Source organism: Panthera tigris, chromosome B3 (assembly GCF_018350195.1).
Source record: "Panthera tigris isolate Pti1 chromosome B3, P.tigris_Pti1_mat1.1, whole genome shotgun sequence".
In the NCBI taxonomy this organism is placed as follows: Eukaryota; Metazoa; Chordata; class Mammalia; order Carnivora; family Felidae; genus Panthera; species Panthera tigris.
The window spans coordinates 37,149,345-37,170,690 of NC_056665.1; the positions used below are offsets into that span (position 1 = coordinate 37,149,345).

General features: G+C 44.2%; 2 protein-coding genes across 8 annotated transcripts in view; one reads left to right on the top strand and one right to left on the bottom strand.

Moving 5' to 3' along the window:
- Positions 1-320: 320 nt before the first annotated feature.
- On the bottom strand, positions 321-12,535 carry FEM1B (fem-1 homolog B). The gene is made up of 2 exons (XM_007084546.2): positions 11,976-12,535; positions 321-2,254 (listed from the first exon to the last, which is right to left on the bottom strand). Exons 1-2 carry the CDS (start codon positions 12,221-12,223, stop codon positions 619-621), a joined length of 1,884 nt encoding a protein of 627 aa, XP_007084608.1. The 5' UTR covers positions 12,224-12,535; the 3' UTR covers positions 321-618.
- Positions 12,536-12,924: 389 nt separating this feature from the next.
- The window catches only part of CLN6 (CLN6 transmembrane ER protein), a 45,346-nt gene continuing 36,924 nt past the window's right edge, over positions 12,925-21,346 (top strand). Inside the window, exons 1-3 of one of the 7 annotated variants that reach the window (XM_042988525.1) lie at positions 12,925-13,165; positions 13,931-13,974; positions 16,020-16,080. In XM_042988525.1, the coding sequence (XP_042844459.1) occupies positions 13,936-13,974; positions 16,020-16,080 (100 nt within the window). In that variant the 5' untranslated portion in view covers positions 12,925-13,165; positions 13,931-13,935. The other 6 variants (XM_042988524.1, XM_042988527.1, XM_042988526.1 and 3 more) reach the window with 6 other exon arrangements.

The window sequence follows — 21,346 nt, forward strand, 5'->3', positions numbered from 1 at the left end:
ATCACTCCGCATAAATATTGGAAGAGCAAAACCTACGTGCAGCAGTTGGGCACACGCAGAACACCGGGGTATCCCGTTACTCTTATGGTCCTTTTTAGTTGTTCTTCTTCATGAAATCCTCAAAACTGCTGCAAGGATAACACGCTGACACAGGCTTAACAGAAATACTTTTGTAGGCAGTTTTTAAAACATTGACTTCAAATCATAAACGTCCCTTGTTACATAAAATATTTCATATTCATTCCTTAAAAAAAAAATACAAATGTCAAATCATTATGTTGTACACCTGAAACTAATATAATGTATCTCATTTATACTTCAATTAAGAAAGAAGGAAAGAAAGAAAGAAAGAAAGAAAGAAAGAAAGAAAGAAAGATTAAGTGACCAATATCCAGACACCTTATAGTTACACCTAAACAATGTGGCGTTGTTTAAAGTGTATTTGAGATCAGTCAACGTCATGAGGCAAAAAGACCAAATACAGAACTAAGGAAGGATGGGTAGGGAGGAAGGGTAATGGAAAGAAAAGCAGAATTTATGAACACATAATTCTATTGTCTGTGATTAAAGTCCTTTACTTTTTAGCACCACATTAAACGATTTTACATATCCAGTCACTTAATGAAATCCAACAAACTCTTCAAGAGTTCTGGGGATCTGGTCTTGGTAGTTAATGTCATTAGCCCGAACTGCTCGGGCAGCCAGGCACTTGAGACTCATCTTCATTTGAGTTTTAAGTAGTATTTCAGATACCCCAGTCGTACTTTTGTCTAGCGGAGTCTTATTCTGTTTATTGGTCATGTCAGTGTGGGCGCCAGCTTCAACCAGGCTGATGATGATAGAGTGCAAGGTTAAAAAATCACTGATGGGCCTGTTGTACTGAACGATGATGTGAAGGGCACTGTTCCCCTCGTTGTCTACTGCATTCACCTCAGCACCACAGTCCAGCAGGAGCTTTGTGACAAGTGCATTTGGAAAGCTGCAGACATCATTGGTGTGGAAATCATCAACCGGGGTGTTCGAGTTGACAGCTAGATGCAGCAGGGTGAAACCTTCCCGAGTTCTGGGATCCAGGTGAATCAGGTTGTAGATCTGCTTGTTAATTTTGCACTGATCTTCTTCACTGCACTGTGTTTTGGTGGAGATGCACACTAAATACAGAAAGGTATAGAGATTACATTCATAATTGTCCATAGCATTGTGGACATCAGCATCTGGAATATTTTTTACTCTGTTCATACTTTGTTCTATTTCCAAAACACTGCATCTCAAAACACATTCTATGTCTGGGGCCTTCACAGTTTCATTCAAATGTATCATCTGTGAGAAAACTTGAGCGAATCGAAGAAGATCCTTGTGGGTATTCCGGTTACCTTTCTGTCTCAGGTGCAGGGCGTGCAGCCACAACTTGATACACTGTTCGAATTCCATGTTATCCGCATAAACGGCTCCCCTGTAAATGATGGGATGGGAAACATCAATATTGTCAGCACCTAAAATCCGTTCCCGAACTATAAGGCCTTCCATGTGAAGAGCATCTCTGTCTTGCCGAATGGATTCCAGTTCCTGAGGATTTCTACATTCAGTTCTATTCCCATAAGCATGGATTGGTGGGAGGACCTCTTTCTCCAGAATGTTATCACCATCTTGAAACCTCTCCAACATGGCTAAATATAAATAGTGGTACGTCTTCATGATGTCATAGTTCTCGCGGTCATTTGCAAAGGAGGCACCCAAGAGTTCCAGAGCTTCAATCCGACTTCTTCGGTCGCAATCAGCATGAGAGAGTAACAGTTCGACGACATCGGCTTTACAGCTTTCGGCAGCTACTTTTAATGGCGTCATCCCATGGCCGTTCACTACTATAGCAGCACGCCATTTTATCAGCTCTTTCACGATATCTATGTGCCCGGCTTCAGCTGCAAAGTGCAAGGCTGTGGCTCCACAATGTGCTTTAGCATTGGGATCGGCACGTTGTTCTAAAAGGTATCTGACCACGTCAGTGTGTCCCTTGTACGCTGCAATCATCAGGCAGGTGTTGTCGTATTTGTTGGCAATGCTGATGTTGGCATTATTTTCAACCAAGTATTTCACAATGTCCAGTCTGCCATCAAAGCATGCCGCCCGCAGGGGGGTCGAGTTAGTTACTGTGGTGTGGTTCACGTTGGCTCCATGGCTGACTAGAAGTTTAACAACTTCAAAATGTCCAGCTCCTGCTGCACACCAAAGAGCGGTGGCGCCATCAATCACATACCTGTTCGTGAAAAGAACAAACCGTCAGAAAATAGAGGCCACGTGCCCTGAGAGAAGTTTAAAGAATGTATTCCTTTGCACTGACCAAAACCCTCAATCTACAGAATGCAAAGAAAGTGTTAGTTTGTGTGAAAATAAAATCAGGTGACTTAAGCATGTTGCATTGTACTTATACCTTGTATAAGCTCAATAAATGTTAGCTATCTATTACTGTTATTACCAACGTATATAACCCTAAAAAAAATCACCAACTTTTTACTAGCAAAAGTAAATACATTTCAGAAAACACAGAGGAAATGTACGGAGGCTCGTAACTTCTTTACCACCCAGTTGATGCACTGGCTCTTAAGAAAAAGCATGTTCCTCCTTCCCAGGATCCTTCAGGGACCAGAGTTTCTCTCTATATGTCAGTAAGAAAGCTACCCTAATCCCTATATTGACGCTGTGTTAGAAAACTGCTTTAGGAAAACAAGGATTTAAGCAGATAACTTTTTCCTAAGATTATCTGAGCTAATCAAATATATACCTCTACCACAGCCGTGAGAATGAAAAACTTCCCGCTCCATACAATATGGAAGGATCACATAAACATAATGCTGAGCAAAAGTCAACCAAACATAGTACATATTATATTACTACATGTATATACCTATCTGTAGTGTCGGAAGTCAGAAGGACACTGTTTACCTTTAAGGGGAGTAGAGAGTGGGAGAAAGCACAAAAGGAACTTTATTAAACAAGTATGTTCCCTTTCTGAAAAAACACGTTCAATTAGTGCATTTCTGTTATACTCCAATTTAAAAGTCTCTGGGGTGCCCTGGGTGGCTGGGTCACTTATGCGTCTGACTTCACTTCAGGTCATGATCTCAGTTCGTGGGTTCGAGCCCCGCACTGGGCTCTGAGCTGGCAACTCAGAACCTGGAGCCTGCTTCAGATTCTGTATCTCCCTCTCTGCCCCTCCCCTTGCTCACGCTCTGTCTCTTTCAAAAATAAATAAATAAATAAAAAGAAGTCTCAAGGGGTGCCTGGGTAGCTAGCTCAGTGGGTTGTGCTAACTCTTGATTTCAGCTCAGGTCGTGATCTCACAGTTCATGGCATCGAGCCCCAAGTCTGGCTCCACATGGATCATGGAAACTGCTTAAGATCCTCTCTCTCCCTCAGCCCCTCCCCGGTTTGTGCGTATGTGCGTGCACATACAACCTCTCTCAAAAAATAAAAATAAATTTAAAAAATGTAAAAGTCTTAAAAATATGCATGTATATATGTGCGTACATTAGGGGTTTATGTATGTTCTTCAACAAAATCACTGGGGGGAAATATTAAGAGCAGGAAACAATTAGCATTTTCCTAAAAACAGGTGGGCGTCTTCCCTGACCTTCAGTCTGTGCTTGCACTTTTTGGCTTCAGTCACCACTTACTTATTGCCTCATATACACGAGGTTCACTACTTACATAAAATCACACGTGCAAGGAGGCCAATCTTGTCGATCTGTCTACCTTCAATTTTTCCCCAACGTCAATTTCTCAACTTTTTATCGCGTTACTAAGCATCAGCCCTAAAAAGTAGATTTTTGCTACAGATACTTACATCTACTGTGCTTGAACCACTGAAATAAGTATACTTGGAAGTGTTAAGGAAAAAGATCAAACAAAAGCAATATTTACTAGAGTTAAGAATCTATACTAAAAACCTCACTGCTGAGCTCCTCACTATACAGCCTTATGTTATAACACAGGTCAAATTATATCGTCCATGAAATGGAAGAGTATAATTCCTCTGGTATAATAAAAACATCACAGTTTAACTCCAATTAACAACACCCCCAAAACACCATCGGTCTGTTGTTTCTGCTAAAAACAAAAGACCCACTTTATAACAATTCAGGCAGTTACTTCTTCACTTTCAAGTGACATAAAATGACACAAAAGTCTTCTAACAAGGACTTACACAGTTACCTATGGGAAAGGGGTAGGACTGACTGGGAAGAGGCTTAAAGCTGCTGGAAATGTCCTATATCTTGACCCTGGGTAGTGGCTACATGGGTGGATATTTAGGGCAAAAAAACTCATCAAAGTGCACACTTAAGATCTGTGCCTTTTACTGTATGGAAGACAAACCTCAAAGAAGAAAAAACCAGGTTTCTGAAGTTTCTTTTCTAAATTTTATTTTTTGTAAGTGCCATTTGTTAATTGATTTTTTAAACTAAAGTAGAAGTCCTAAAAAGAAGACAATACATCAGTGATGGTTTTAATGGCTGCCGACTGTACCTTTTGCAAACAATTCAGTAAAATTAAAATTCATTAACATTTTTATTGTCATGATTATACGAAGTTCAAAACATTTTTCTTTCACTACCAAAAAAATATCATTTGTGACAGCATCAGAAAATATCAGTACCTAGTAATAAATCTAATGAAAAATATATGAGTTCTACACTGAAAACTACAAAACATTCCTGAGATAAATTAAAGGTCTAAATAAATGGAGAAATATTCCATGTTCATAGTTAGAAGACTCAATAGTGTTAAGATGTTAATTCTCCACCAAAATGATCTATAGAGTCAATGCATTCCAACCAAAATCCCAGCAGGGGTGGATGAGAGAGACAGTGTGTGTGTGTGTGTGTGTGTGTGTGTGTGTGTGTGTGCGCGCGCACGCGCGCATGCGGGCATAGCCACACATGTAGAGATTGACAAATTAATCCTAAAAGGAATACAGAAATGCAATGGACCTAGAACAACCAAGAGGATCTTGAAAGGAAAAAAAAAGGGCAACTACAGTAATTAAGATAATGTATCACTGGCACAAGGATAGACAAGTGTATCAATAGAACAACAACAACAAAAATCCAGAAGTAGATTCACACACATAGTTTTTTAATTCATTTTATTTTATTTTAATCTTTGAGAGAGAGAGCACACACAAGCAGAGGAGAAGGAGAGGAAGAGAGACAGAATTTCCAGCAGGCTCCACGCTGAGCAGAGCTCAATCCCACAACCCTGAGATCATGACCTGAGCCGAAATCCAGAGTCGGACACAACTTTCTGAGCCACCCAGGCGCCCCATAGTCTCTTGATTTATGACGAAAGCTCCACTGAAAATCAGGTAGAAAGTATGGTCTCTTTTTAAAAAAATGGTCCTAAAGCAACTAAGTATCTGTATGGGAAAAAAGTAACTTCGACTTTTACCTCACACTATGCATAAAAATTAGAGAAGTGGCATACATCTATATCTAAAAGCAAAACAATAAAAGCTTCTAAAAAAAAAAAAAGACTATCTTAATGACCTTGGAGTTAATGACCATTTCTTAAACAGAATGCAAAAAAAGCACTAATCATAGAAAAAACTGATTTATTTGACTTCATTAAAATTAAGAACTTCAATTCACCAAAAGATATTGTGAAGAAAGTGAATATGCAGTCCACTCACTGGGAGAAGATATTTCCATTAAATGTATTTCACAAATCAATAAGAAAAGGCAAACAACCTAACTAAAAAATGGGTGAAAAGACTAAATGAGTACACTTCACAAAAGAAGATAGTCAAGTGACCAATAAACATATGAAAAAAATGTGCAAGATAATTACTCACGAGGGAAATGCAAATTAAAACCAGGAGTCACCAATACACAGCCACCAGAATGGCTAAAATTAGTAAGACTGACATGACAGTACTAAGTGTTGGCCAGGATGTGAAGCAACTCAAACTCTCATTGCTGGTAGGAATGTAATGTTTCCAGCCACTTTGGAAAAACTGTTCAGCAATACACCAACCCCATGACCCAGCAATTCTACCCCTTGGCATATAACTGAAGAGAAATGAACACGAATATCCACCAGTGAAGACATTTACATAAAAATGGTCATAGCAGCTTTATTTGTAGAAGTCAAACACTGGAAACACCTACAATATCTGGTGCAGGATAAATAAGCTGCCGTAGGTTCATACAATGGAATACTACAGAGCATAAAAAAACCCCGATACATGCAACTACACAGACGAATCTCATAGATGATGTGTTAAGCAAAAAAAGAGATGAGTATACTGTATGATTCCCTTTACAGGAAGTTCAAATATAGGCAAAACTAATATATAATAATAGAAGTCAGAATAATCTTTACTTCTGAGAAGGAAAAGGAGAGGAACTGATGGAGAAAGGGCACAAGGGAAACAATGATTAAAATGTCCTGCATACTGATCTAGAAGGTGTTTACATGGATGTAAACATATTAAAATTTTATCACATTGTACAGTTAAAATTTTTTTTTATTTTTAAGTTTACTCATTTATTTTGAGAGACAGAGTGAGCAGGGGAGGAGCAGAGAGAGAATCCCAAGCTGGTTCCTCACTGACAACACAGAACCTGATGCCGAGCTTTGACGAACCAAGAGATCATGACCTGAGGCCAGATGGGAATCAGATGCTTAATGAGCTGAGCCACCCAGGTGCCCCTATCCACTTAAACTTTATGCACCTTACTAGATATTATACCTTAACTAAAAATATGCATAATTAAAAACAAAAATGAGACACAATTAAAGAAAAAATTTAAATGAACAAAAGTTTAAATGAACAAAAATAGCTAATAAATACTTTCCATGTGCCAAGCACTCACTGTATTAAGTACTCAACAAGCAATGTATCTCATTCAATCCTCACGATGCCCTCCTCCCAGTGACCCTACAAGGTCGATATTATTATTATGCTCATTTTACAGATATGTAACTAAAAGGTTTACATGAGATTGAAACACAATATTACTCTAGAAACTATAAAATGCATCAAACGTAAGGAAACATAACACATGACATTGTTCAAACACTTAACTTTAAAAAGCATTTTGAAACTGATGATTAGTCTATCAAAAATGAATACATAGTTAATATATAGTTACATTTACATAGTTAAATGTTTTCTTGCACTTTATTATTTTTTTTAATGTTTATTTTTGAAAGAGAAAGAGACAAGAGTGCAAGCGGGGGAGGGGCAGAGAGAGAGACACACAGAATCTGAAAAGGCTCCAGGTTCCGAGCTGTCAGCACAGAGCCCAACCCAGTGCTGGAGCTCATGAACTGCGAGATCATGACCTGAGCCAAAGTCGGACGCTTAACCGAATGAGCCACCCAGGCGCCCCACTTCCCTTGCACTTTAAAAATACACTTTCTGTGGTGCAGCCTAATCATTTCCATTTTTCCATATAACGATGTGACAGAAGCCTCAAGAAAGTTTCAATTATCTATTTTTATTGAGGCAATTAAAATTTTTAAATAGTTTAGGACAGGGGCATCTGGGTGGCTCAGTCAGTCTGAGAATCCAACTCTTGATTTTGGCTCAGGGTGTAAGATCAAGCCCCACGTAGGGCTCCTTGCTGAACATAGAGTCTGCTTGAGATATTCTCTCTCTCTCTCTCTCTCTCTCTCTCCCTCCCTCCCTCCCTCTCTCTCTCCCTCCCTCTGCCCCTCCCCCCACTCACTCACTCTAAAATAAATCTTAAAAAAATTTTAATAAATAAATAAATAGTTTAGGACAAAATATTCACTGCAGAATGTATTAGAAAATGACCAGTCCTTCGGAAACACCAGCCTTAGTAAATTTTGCATTTCTACATCTAAACAAAAAATTAAACAGATTAAAGGGAATTATAAGCCTAAAATCTATGACGTTCCTTTGTCCATAAAATTCAGCTGAAATTATGAGCACAGACTGCCTCAAAACAACATACCAAACACATTTATAACAGAAAATAAAAATATAATAAAATTAACGCAATATGTACTTAGTGCATATGGGAGAAACACTACAAAACAATGATCTTTCTAGACTCAGTCCAAACTGCAATGCAAACTCCCTATTATGTATTTCATTTTAAAAATCAAGAAACCGGGGCACCTGGCTGGCTCAGTCAGTGGAGCATGCGACTCTTGATCTTGGGGTCGTGAGTTCGAGCCCCATGTTGGGGGTAGAGATACATAAAAAAAAAAAAATAATAATAATAAAATTAAGTAAGTAAATACATAAATATCAAGAAACTAAATCTGACATTCACCTTTTTAAACAAAATGTACACACACACCAGATGACAGAAACATTTCACAATAAAAGATAACCTTTCTGATCACAAAACTAAACTGAACTATTTCCTGGTTCAATTTGAAATAAAAATGTCTGGTTCAAGCATTTGAAATGGAAATAAAAATTCATTAAATGTAAGTGATCACTACTTTATTTTAACCAAAGTCCTTAAAATCATTTACTAGATCAAGTGCAGTTTCTTAAAATATATACTCCCCAACAACGACTTTTAAATGAAGTCAAATGATGATGTGCCCCTCATGCCTGCCCTCTACCAGGACCTTGAAAGTATTAGTACTAGCACCGACTTCAAAATAAGAGAACTCAACAAAGAGCCTCAGAATTCCCAGAGGTCCTGTTCTCCTTCCCATCCATGTCAGCAAACCTCTTTTAGCATAAGGGTTCCCCACAAACTCTGGCCCAGAGCTGGCGGTGGGCCCTAGGAACTCAGGCCTACACAATATTCCATGGTCACGTGACACCTCACCTCTGTTCTGTTCCGTTTCTGTAATATTCTTAATAGTTTTCCATTCTCCAACTAAAGGCTCTTTCATTTCCACTCAAGTAATTTTTCTTGCCTACTTGTCTGTCAATTTTAGTCTTCGCATATTAAGCCATAAGTAAAATAATCTCAAATGTTCCTCCTAAAAATATGAACAAGGGCTCAAATATCACCGTGGGGCTTGATCTAGGTAGGTGTAGGTAGTCCCTTCCTCCTTGAGACTCTATTATGAATCCACTTTAGTTTCCTAAGGTATAACAGAAATTTTTAGGCAGAACATAGACTTAAAAATAACTTTTTTAAATAAGATATTTAATGTCTCTCTTTCTCTCTCTCACACACACACAATACATACTATATCAAACCCATAATCACATAGATAACCGTTGCTTAGAATGAAGATAAGAAGTGAAACTTAAAAAAAAAATCGAGCAAATAACAGAATAATGAACAATCTGACAAAAAATTGTGAAGATGGTACACAAGTGACCAAAAACTAGGAAACACCAATCTAGCTCAGCACTCAGAGAGAACCTGCTAGTCCCCACCTGGCCATGGTTCTCAAGTGCCAATGGAACCTAAGGGGGGATTTTAGCTAAGTACTTCTCAAAAAGCCAGCCCCCAACGGATGAGTGAGCTTCATATTGTTAACACCGCATTCAGGCCATTTTCACAATGTCTGGAATGAGTGCAAAGTGAAATCATGACATTTGCAAATAACACTCTTTTTTATCTAGTTCTGAAATGCCAAAATGACGGGAATAAGCCGCAAAATCTCAGAGTGCTGTGAGTGGGCAGAAAGGTGGCCATGAACTTCAATTCTCCCTTGTTAATTAATTGGTAAGCTCCTCAAACGTAGAAACCTTGCATTTTTTTCTGTATCCTCCACAGAAGATGTAATAAATAGGGCTAGGCCCACTGCGGGCATTTAATAAATAAAATTCTCCACTGCCTTTGCATAGCAGCCAAGAAATTCATAATTGTAACAATCCACAAACCAAAAAGGCAGACTGAAGAACACAAAGAACGCTTGGCCAAAATCTCAAACGCAGAACCGCTCGCAACTACAGCCTCACCAATCCGACTCGCTGTTTCCCACAAGGGTCATCAAAATCTGGCCTCCACCTCTCTCCAGTCTCCCACAATCTCTTCTCAATTTCCCCGGCTTGAATCCCTTCCTATGACCACACTGAAACACACTGAAACACTGGTCACTGCAAGTTCGCCAGGCTGTTGCCTCTCTCTCACTTCTTTTAAGATCCAACTCTGACATCACCTTACCCAGGAAGCCTTCCCTGATTCCCCCAGGCAAAGCTGAGCACTTCCTCTTCTCGTACTCCCTCAGCAGTCCCAAAGACTTCTAAAACTCTAAATGGCAAGGCATCTGTAATTATTCATTTATATAGCTATTTGTGTCTCCCCCGCTAGACTGTCTTCCCCCACGGTGGGAACAGTACGTTACTCACCTCTGCATACCCAATCCCTACCACAGAGCCTGGCACATGGGAGTTCGGTAAGTGTTTGCCCACTGAACTCTTTGATTTTATTGGCCGGGGGAGAACACCGGGCAAGATACACTACTATACAGGCTCAGTGCTGTATTTCTAATCATTTCTAGTCATTTCAAGTTCTTTTGATTCCATCTCAAAATACCTTTCTCTTTGATAGTTAAGGAAGACAGCAGTAAGCAAAGCCTTTCCAAATACTTTAGGAAACTATTTTTTCTCACCACTATTCTCCCCTCTTCCCAACAGGCCTCAGCAAGTTCCTTAGCTGCGGTGTTCCCAGGAGCTGTTATATCTCAATGAATGCATGCACCTGTACAACTGGAATGGTGCTGGAAGTTCAGGGGTCATTCTGTGGCACTTCTCCAGGTACAGGAAAGGCTGTGGGAATGCAGGGAGTTATAGAAAGGACACAGAAGCCAGTAAGGGAAAGCAAACACGAATCAGGTTGCCATCTTTCATCAACAGGAAGAAGACCATCTCCTGAATGTCTAGGGAGGTGGCACCGTAGATTAACCACCAACACAGGCTATCGTTTCATTAAAATGTAATACTCTAAAATATTTTCTTCTCATCTAAAACAGAAGAAAAAGCTTTTATTATTTAAACGTAAAAAAGAATCAACCAAAATTCAACAACGCCCTAGTCATCACCAAGAAGTGCTTTTTCAATGCGGTTTTAACCAAGCAGTTCTCAATCACCAAAACTAAAGACACATATCTTTGTGCTTGGACCATATCCACCTCAAAAAGAAAAAAAAAAAAATGCTAGAATGGCTCATATACTGGCACAAAAGTCAACAAATACAAATGCAATCAATGAAGTTTGTAATCTGTAAAACACTTTATAATCATCCAGCACAGCAGACACTGTCAAACCTGACAATTCTGCGTTAACTATTATCACACCCCAAAAATATGTACAATTAGACCTAAAAACCAAACTTTAACTACGACAATATGAATTTAACTCCCCATCTCAAAAAAGAGCAAACAATCAAGTTTCCTCACAATATCACAAGATAACGTGTATTAACAATGGCATCATCTGCTATACCAGCCCCAGGGCCATTTTTGCAGCCAACATCTCTACCCCGAGGAACGTGGAAGAGTCAGAATCATGTCTTGGGACGTCTGGCTGCCCGACCACCCCTCCAGACGCTGGAGTTCTAGGCGCTTATTTGGACATGAAGGCCCCAGCAACCTGCCTGAAGGGACCATCACTTGAAGCAGTAAAAACGGGGTGACCAACTAAGTCATCAAACAGAAGTCTTCGATGTTAATTGCCGACCGCGTTAATTTCTGCTCTCGGTTCCGACCCCCACCATCGACAAAGGTAAAACCTGGAAAGGTGCACCTCCTCCATACCACTTGCTCACAGACTCTCTAGTGGAGAAGAATACCGATCAGATATCAAGACAGAGGTGTGGCTATTTACGCACAGAGGAGAGGGAATGAGGGGTAGGCACCGAGGAGGATGAGCAACACACGGGATGAAGTATTAGCCCTGGAAGATGAAGTGGTCATTAATGCGGCAGGAGGATGCACAGAAAGGAAGCAGTGATACCTCTAGGAAGAGACAGTGGAGGCGGGGGGAGCGGGGGGCTCTCGGAGCGCTTGGAGAGGGTTTGGGATGTACCTACCCGTCGAAGCGGACGGTGCCCGTCTGCTGAGTCTGCACCCGGTAATGTTCTAACAGCAAGCGCACCACCTTGGCGTGCCCATTGCGGGCCGCGATGATGAGGGGCGTGGAGCGCTGCCCTCCCTGCTGGCTGACATAGCCCAGCAGATAGCGGATGTCGCTTTCAGACCGGTTGAGAAGCAAGGCGGCCAGGGTCAGCACCTTGCCCTCGCTGGCCGCCTTGTATACATAGCCAGCCAGGCCCTCCATGGCCGCCGCCAACTCCAACACCCGTTTGGTCGCCACCGCTGCTGCTGCCTTGCGCCCCCGGAGGCCGCGTTCGCCAGCGCTTCAAACCTGGGCCCTCACAGCCCATTCAACAGGGCGCCGTCGCCGCCGCCGCGCCCAGGCAGCAGCGCGGCCCGGGGAGGGCGGAGACGCAGAGGTGGCCGAATGCCGCAGGGGGCACGTCCGCGACCCGGTCGGGGCAGGGAGGAGGGCGGTCAGGGCCGCCCCCAAGGCCCTAGGCGCCGGCCCTGGGCCGAGGGGATCTCCATGGCGGCCGCCGCCCTGGGCCTCAGGCCGGACCCCTCCTTCCTGCGGGCTGCGACAGGCGCGTGCCCGAGCTACGGGTCGCCGGCGAGGTCCCTAGAGGACCGCTCGCGCCCGGGATGGCGAATGGTGGGCGCGTCTCCCTCGCCCCGGCCCGCCGGGCCTCGGGCCTGGAACCTCCTCGGCCTCCGCCTCCGCTCTGCGTCCTCCCCAGCTGGAGGAAACCCGCGGGCCCTCGCCCACCACAGCTCCGAAGCGCCAGACGCTGCCGAAGGCTTCGGAGCTCCACGCCTGGGGGGCCTCCGGAGCGAGGCGGAACGCTCCCGCGGCAGCAGCCCCCGAACTTGGGGCGGGCAGGAAGGCGCGCCTCCGCAGACTGGGCCGGGAGGGGGAGGGTGCGAGCGGGAGGGACGGTTAAGCCGGGTGTCTCCTCCAAAGCCGCCCGGCCGGCAAACGAGGCCTCGCTGAAGAAAGGTTCTACTGCGCCAAGTTGGCCCATCCCCAATTCGGGCCTGAATGTCCTCGTTGCCCTTGACGCCTGGAGCCTCCTCCTCGCCCCCACGCGGCCCAGGGGCTCCCTAGCAGGGAGAGGGACAGAGTCGGGGAGTTGAGGCGATACCACCGGTGGGCTAGGGGGCCCGCCCGGTTTTACCATAGATGGTGCGGGACTCCTCTCTGCCCTGATTGGGGACCCAGGGAAGGGGGGTTGCACGCACCCGACAGGGTCCGTTTTAAGAAAAGGGTGGCGTCTCTGAGTCCCCGAAACGTGAGAGGACTTGGGAGCTGGCACCAGGCTCGGAGACAAGATTGGAATTCCGGCCTATCCCTCCAGGAGAGGGGGATTAAGTGAGGAGGGGTAGGGGAGCTGCTCCCGCGGTGGAAAGGGACGAGGTGTCTGGAAGGAAGGCGAGGACTGTATTCAGACCGACCAGGACTCTGATCCAGAGTCTGACAGAACCTCCGTCTTCTCACATACCTCTCAGGATTGTTCAGATTTGAAAAGCTCATTTATCTGACGAATACTAGAGATCTACGCGCCAGGTTCTGCTTGGCACTAGAGATTCAGTGATAGACACAGTGCCTTCCCTTCTGGGGCTTGTGTTGTTGTGGGGAACACAGACAATGAACGAGTAAGCGAATACTAGACGAGACTGGTTGAGTCAGTATCACTCATGGGGGTGGGGGGGGGGCGGTGGGCCAATTCATTTGAGTGGTCAGACAAGTCCTCCATGACAGGTAGAAACAAAGGGTATTCTGGGCAAAGGGGAAAGCTAGTACCAAAGCCCTGAAGAGGTCATAGTCTTCGTGAGCTCAGACACAAAGGTCTGTGTGGCTGCATCAGAATGGGCCCGAGGAAGAATGATGGGAGGTGGAGTCAGCGGGGTGCAGGTCACCCATGGCGAACTGTTTAAATTCGACTCTTAGGTGTGATGGGGCATTTGAACAGTTTTAAACAAGAAAGTGACAAGGTAAGGATTTATGTTTTAAGTTTCTTTATTTTGAGAGGAGGGAGAGAGAATGAGCCGGGGAGGGACAGATAGGAAGGGGGACCCAGGATCCCAAGCAGACTCTGTCCTGACAGCACAGAGCCCAATGCAGACCTCAAACTCACAGACCGTGAGATCATGACCCGAGCGGAAGTTAGGCGCGTAACAGACTGAGCCACGCAGGTGCCCCACAATTTATGTTGTTAAAAAGATCTCTCTGGCTGCTGTATGGAGAATAAACTCTAGGACCCAATAGGAAGCAGGAAAGCCATTTAGGAAGAAAGGTCTTGGATTACGATGATAGAAGGGGAGGCGATGAAGCTCCTGGGGCAGTCACAAAATGTGCAAACTCAATAGAGAAGTTTTCTCTCTCCCCCTGCCCCCCGATCCCCCAAAGGACAATATCTATCACAGAGAAAGAACAAATACATGTATTTGGTCCCAAGGGACCGCGCTGGGCTCAACAAGTGTACATATTCTGTTTAGCCCCCCCATCCCAATCCTAGTTGGTGAAGACCTCCCCTCAGTTACAGAGCTATTGGTGGGGTTTGGCCACTTCTCAAATTCTCTCCTCCAAGGACACCTTGATGGCTCAGTCGGTTAAGTGTCTGACTTCAACTCAGGTCATGATCTCACCGTTCACAGGTTCGAGCCCTGAATTGTGCTCTGTGCTGACAGCTCAGAGCCTGGAGCCTGCTTCGGATTCTGTGCCTCCCTCTCTCTGCCCTTCCCCTGCTCGCTCGCTCTCTCTCTCTCTCTCTCTCAAAAATAAATAAAACATTAAAAAATTTTTTTGAAAAAGAAAATGAGGGCTGAAGATGAGTTTCCACTGGTAGAGTCTGAAATAGCTGGTGGAAAAGAGGAGGAAGCAGGTTGGTTCTGGGGGTTCAGGATTGGCAGAATATCTAGTTCCTGACAGGCTGATGCAGGCTTTTTGGTTTCTGGGGATTTGGCAGTGACATATTCAGATGTGTGACCTGGGGGCTCCCTTCCAACTGGCTTCCTTCCTGAGCTCTGTAGAGCAACAAGGCTCCGCATCCCTTCTCTCCCCCAGAGCCAGCCTCTTGTCCTACATCATTTTTTTTTCCCACCTGACTTTTTGAAGAAGGTGACAGACACAGGCCCCTTCTTCCCTTCAGTTTTGTTTTCTGAAGGAGACCTGATTCATCCATCTATTATTCACTGCTGAATAAGAGACTTCCTTCTTCCTCCTCTCACCCTACAAGATAAACTAGGGTTCATGCTAGTGCTGACACCTCAGCTTGGTGGTATTACTGGGTGGTTGCTAGGAGGGGTGACTGGCCCAAGAGTCATGTGAGAGAGGGGCTTGGAACTTGCACTGTGGGACCTCCGCCCCCAGATAGGACTATGCTTCTGCTCCAGCAGTCCAAGGAGTCTGATGCTGCTCTTTTCTTCTACATTTATCATAGTTGCCTCGTATAGGATTCTGGGCTCCCTTGGTTGCTCAATAGCCATTGGCTAACTGGAGACTATTTGGTTGCCTCTATTTACCTGGGCTTGGAGGGTGACCTTTCTGTGGTCAGGTTGTGCAAATCCGGAGGGAGGATGTGTAAACAGGACAAGGTTGCTTTCCCAAATGCCAGAGCGCAGAAATAGTTCCTTGGGCTTCTGACCTATTCCCCACCCCCATGACAAAAAGCTACTGAGCAACTGAACAATAGTTATATATAACCACAAGTAGTAACAGCCTGATGGAGATCAATTTTTTTGCAACAAACGGCAATCTTCTACCTGGACCAAAGACAGAACTCACCTCCAGTGCTTCATCTCCTGGGGGATTTGAGAGGAGGCCTTAAAGCAGAATAAACTATACCTTCCCTCCCTGGAGCAGTCCTTTCCCCAAGCCAGGTTGACTTGGCCTTATAGCTCTGAGTCAGTGGAGTTTCTCAGATTTTGTATAAAGGATGACCCTTGGCATTGAATAGATCTGGGTTGGACTCCCTTCTCCATGGGCTAGCTGTGGCCTTGGGCAGATTTCTACAATGGAGTTAATACTTTTCTTGCAGGGTTGGCATGATGGCAACATGCAAGCTCCTTCACCCAGCCTGGTCCTGCAGAGGAGTGCAGGTCAGTACATATTAGTTCCCATTCTCCCTAGTTCCCATCTAACAGCCATCCTTCTATCGTGCCATTAATCTGTTCAAGAAATGACTTCCCACCCATCTGCATGTTCCCTGCAGGGATGCATTTGCTTCTGATAATGGAAAGTAAATCCACAGGGGCGCCTGGTTGGCTCAGTCGGTTAAGCCTCCAACTCTTGATTTTGGCCCAGGTCATGACCTGGCAGTTTCGTGCATTTGAGCCTGTCTGCACAGAGCCTGCTTGGGATTCTCTCCCTCACCCTTTCTCTCTGCCTCTCCCCCATTCGTGCTGTCTCTTGTCTCTCTCAAAATAAATAAATTAATTTTTTAAAAAAGAAGAAAGTAAATCCATATACTATGCAAAGGGGTGAGGAGGCTAATTAACAAGAGTTCGGAAATTCCAACAGAGACACAGAGGGAAGGCATCAGAAATCAGTGAGTGTGACAACCAAGAAACCACTGATGACCCTTCTCTAATTAGCCCAGAGGCCCGGTGGCCCATTGGCCTTTATCCCCTCTTCCTCCCACTCCTTACCTTTACCTGAGATGCAGATCTAATGATTCTCAAAAACAAAACCTAAGGTGAGAAGGGGGGAATCTAGTCTGCATTATTTTGCAAACTAATTCACCCCAGCAGACTTAGATTTACCAAGAGTAGATGGCGGTAGACACGTGTATCTGCTTTCTTCTAACGCCACTCCTCCCTGAATCATGACACCAATCAGGTATCTGGGATAATAGTAATACAAGAAATAACAATGCTAGCTCTTATTGAGTGCTTACTGGGTGCCAAGCATCAGAGCAAACACTTTAAACAAATTAGCGTGTCCATTTTGCACAAGCCTCTGAAGAATACCATTATTATCACTCCCATTCTTCAGATGAGGAAACTCAGATAGAGATCGCTTACCCATGGCCTCATAATCAGAGTGTGGTAAAACATCAGGGTTTGAACTCGGGCTGTCTAACCCCCACCCCCGTCCCTGCTACCAACCTTCTTCTGTGCCTCCATTTATCCCCCTCTGAGTAGCCCCCACCCAGCTTGCTCTCTGAAGGTCCCCAAGGCTTTCTCTGGTCCTGATCACCACTTCACCAGGGCCAACATGCCAATTGGCTAATCTGATCGGCCATTCTGAGCTAATGAGGGAGGACTAGACGAAGCCTTCCCCACCACCACCTCATAACACCCTGGATGCTCCTCACTCATACTTAGGAACGCGGGTCCATCTCATCCTAGAGATCATGCTTGGTTTTGCCCTGAGCTTTATACCAGTTTACGCTTCTCTTGGGACCCTTCGTTCTGATAATAACCCATGTCTGTACAGCACTTCGTAGTCTACGAAGCACTTTCTGACCCACCTGATCCACCCGCCTCCTCCTAGGCTTCTTAACCACCTTCTGTAAGTGGGGTGGCACAGAGCATGGTGGTTCAGCACCGAGCTTTGGAACCCACTCTGCCAGCACCCCAACTCTGCCACTTGCTAGCTGTGTGATGTGGGACAAGTTGCTTATTAACCTCTCCACATCTGTTCCTTTGTTTTCGAAATGAGGATAATAATAGTGCCTCTCCTATCTGGTTGTTGTGAGGGTTGAATGAAACACACACACACACACACACACACACACACACACACACACACACACAGCAAGCGAACTCAGTAAGTGTTGCCTATTGTTATCTCACTGGATCCTCCCCCAAACTCTATGGGAATAAACAGAGCAAGTCAGTTCTTGTCATCAGTAAAAATGAGTTTAAACTAGACCATCTCGAAGCTCTCTTCCAGCTCCATCAAGCTCTGAGTCTACCGTGAATCACATTGATTTATGGACACATCTTAGCTCTTCTACCCTGTAACGACCTCCTAAAAGCCCCGCCTTTAACAGAGGGCCTTGTCTACACTGGGCCAGGTCCTGCAGGTCAATGTTAGCATATAACAATAGTCCCTGCCTCACCCAGGCATTGGGATGAACAAATGAGAAATGCCTGTTGCAGCATTTAGCATAGTGCCTGGCACTAAGTAAGCTCCTAATAAATCATAGTTACTACAGTTGCCGCATCTTACCGTGAGGCTCCCAACATGGCTGTTAAAAACATAGACTCTGGAACCACACTGCTTGGGTTCATCCTGGTGCCGACCCTGAGGGGACCTTGAGCGAGTTAATTAACCAAACGGGCTGCAGTTTCCCAATCTGTAAAATGGGCACGACGATAACAGCAGGTGCCTATTAAGGTTGTTGTGTACATCAAATGAGTTGTTATAAGAAAGGCACCCAGAACTGTCATATGCTTGCTGTATGTAAGTGCTTTTGTCATCATTTACAGATGACGAGACCCAGGCTCATAGACATGGAGTGACTATTCCAAGCAGCAGTGGAGTGGGGATCAGCATGTAACTAGGTCTGCCTGATTCCAAAGCCTCAATCCTAGTATTAGGTTAGGTTGCTGCCCCAGATGATCCAAATACATTTCAACAGGAGCCTTCATTAATGTTGGAGATTTCAGGAGAAGAGGACAGTGAGTTGGCACCAGAAGCTTCGGAGTGAGGGGGACCACAGGATGCCCTCAAATCGTACCGCAGGAAAAGCAGTCTTTTCCTCACATATGTCTGGCCATACGGCTTCAGCATTCCGTCAGGGCCACAGCCCCAAAGCCCATAACCATGGCGCCACCCACACCTGCCCTCTAGCCTGGAACCTGCAACACAGCCCTCATTATGCCCTTTGATGTGACACTCAAAACTGAGCCCCTGCTCTTCAAGCCAGACAGGCCCTGGCCTTGGGGCTTTTTCCATTTCTGAGGCATGATTCAGCCCAGGAGACAAGACCAGACACCTTCGTTCAGAGGAAGGAGGGCCGGATGGTGCATGGAGAGGAAGAAAAACAGGAGTGAGAATGGGGCTGCAGGGGGAGGGGGGGAGGAGCAAGCAGAGGGAGCCCACCTGCTCCAGAGCTGCACAGAACACGGCCGCCCACTGACCAATTTATATTCCATGTAGCCAAATCTATTATTGATTTAAACGTGAATCCAACTGTGCTTCTAAATTCCCAGAAAAATACTGATAACATTTCACATTTACGTCATACAATGTGAGTGTCAAAACACTTTCACACAAAAAAACCTTAAATTTGAGTTGCTTTTTCAGATAATTTGCTTTTCTTATTACAAAGCAGCATATGCTTATTGAGAAATATAGGAGAAAAAATTTTAATGTAAATTTAAAAATTGCAAATATGTATGCATTATACCACTAGCGATAACATTTTCAGCAGAGTTTTGCATAACTTAACATAAAATCACAGGCATTTTTTAATGTTACAAAATATTCTGCTCTGACAATTCACAATGACCGCATTTATCAGTATAGACGTGCCACAATTTCTGTAGCCATGCCTTAATTATTAGACATTCAAGATGTTTGCAAAAATACTGTGATTATAAATATTGCCATGAACATCTTTTCAATTACGTCTTTGTGTGTAGATCTGCTTATGTCCTAATACTAAATTTCTAGTAATGGATGTAGTAGCTCGAAGGATTTGAATATTTTTGAGTACATAAGGCCAAGTTACTCTCCAGGAAATATAGTTTACGCTCCCGCAGACAATGTGTGAGAGTATACCTCTCAAGTCTCTGTTTTGAGCCATGAGCCAGTGAGTTAGGTAACAAGCATATCACATGACAGATGAGAACTGAACACAAAAAGTTTAAGTAACTAGTGGGGCATTCACAGAGCTGAGACCCAAACTCTAGTCTCCTGGATTTGACACCAGGGCCCTTCCCACTCTGCCTTCTTGATGAGGAGAGTTCTGAACAGGTTTTCCTGAGTAATGGAGCTGTATAAAAATTTATTTTTATATCAATACTTGTTGGTGAAAATATTTGTTGGGGCTCCTGGGTGGCTCCGTCAGTTAAGCATCCGACTTCAGCTCAGGTCATGATCTCACGGTTTGTGAGTTTGAGCCCCGAGTCGGGTCTGTGCTGACAGCTTGGAGCCTGGAGCCTGCTTCGGATTCTGTGTCTCCCCGTCTCTCGGCCCCTCCCCTGCTCATGCTCTGTCTCTCTCAGAGAGACACATTATTATCTCAATAATAAATGTTAAAAAAAAAGTTTTTTTTTTTTAAAAAGAAAGTATTTGCTTAAATCTCCCATTTCTTGACCTTATTTGTGCCATGGACTCCTTTGGCAATCTGGTTAAGCCTACCAACCCTTCTCGGAATTATGTACGTATATACATGTATTAAATAAAATAAGGAAATCGGTTATTATGTTATTTTATTTTATTTTATGTATTGTATTGTATTGTATTATATGTAATCTCTATATCCCATGCGGGGCTCAAACTTATGACCTGGAGATCAAGAGTCACATGCTCTGGGGCACCTGGGTGGCTCAGTTGGTTAAGCATCTGACTTCGGCTCAGGTCCTGATGTCGCTGTTCATGAGTTCGCGCCCCACATCCAGCTCTGTGCTGACAGCTCAGAGCCTGGAGCCTGCCTCAGATTCTATGTCTCCCTCTGTCTCTGCCCCTCTCCTCCCCGCTCCCCGGATCCCCTCTCTCAAAAATAAATAAACATTAAAAAAAAAAAAAAAAAAGAGTCACCTACTCTGCTGACTGAGCCAGCCAGGAACCCCTGTATCTGCTCCTTTGTAAACGCATTAATACCAAGTCTAGTACTGCATGTTGGAGAGGCAGTCCACACGAGTCCTGAGTGTCCCTGTACATTCTTGCTGAGTGTGCCAGACCGCAAGGCTTATCCCTTGCTCGATTCTGAGCAGCATCAGTAGCTGGTCACTTAGGCAACCAGTCTAGCTTATTTTCTGCTTGCTACATTTGTCGCTTGCTCAAAGAGTGCACCGGCCCTGGGGCCTAAAGTCCTGTCTTTTAACAAAATCTGCTTCACGTGCTCCTGTGACCTGGTCCCGCATGCCTGGTGGAAATAGAAATTAGGGAAACAGCACAAATCCACTGACACTCTGGCTCTACCCCTTTTGCCGTGACTAATACAATCTTTCATCTCAGATCCAGGACTTTTGTGACTTCTGCCATGATCCATGAAACTGTGGCAAGCTGACTTGGTAGCTTGTAAGTCGGGCAAAATCTCAGAGCCTTCACAGCTCTGACCCCACATTAATTTCAAAGTAGTGGTAAGCATAAAATGATATTTTGAGATATAGGCAACAGCTGTTACTCAGACCAAAAATACCTGTCATTTTTACCAGTGACAAATGGTCATAATTGTTACTGGTGACA

What these genes read in the sequence shown, in the direction of transcription:
- FEM1B (XM_007084546.2), bottom strand. Translation starts at nt 12,223, where the DNA reads ATGGAGGGCCTGGCTGGCTATGTATACAAGGCGGCCAGCGAGGGCAAG. An exon ending in GGCACCGTCCGCTTCGACGG is followed by an intron (nt 2,255 to 11,975) that starts GTAGGTACATCC and finishes TTTCACGAACAG; the next exon opens with GTATGTGATTGATGGCGCCA.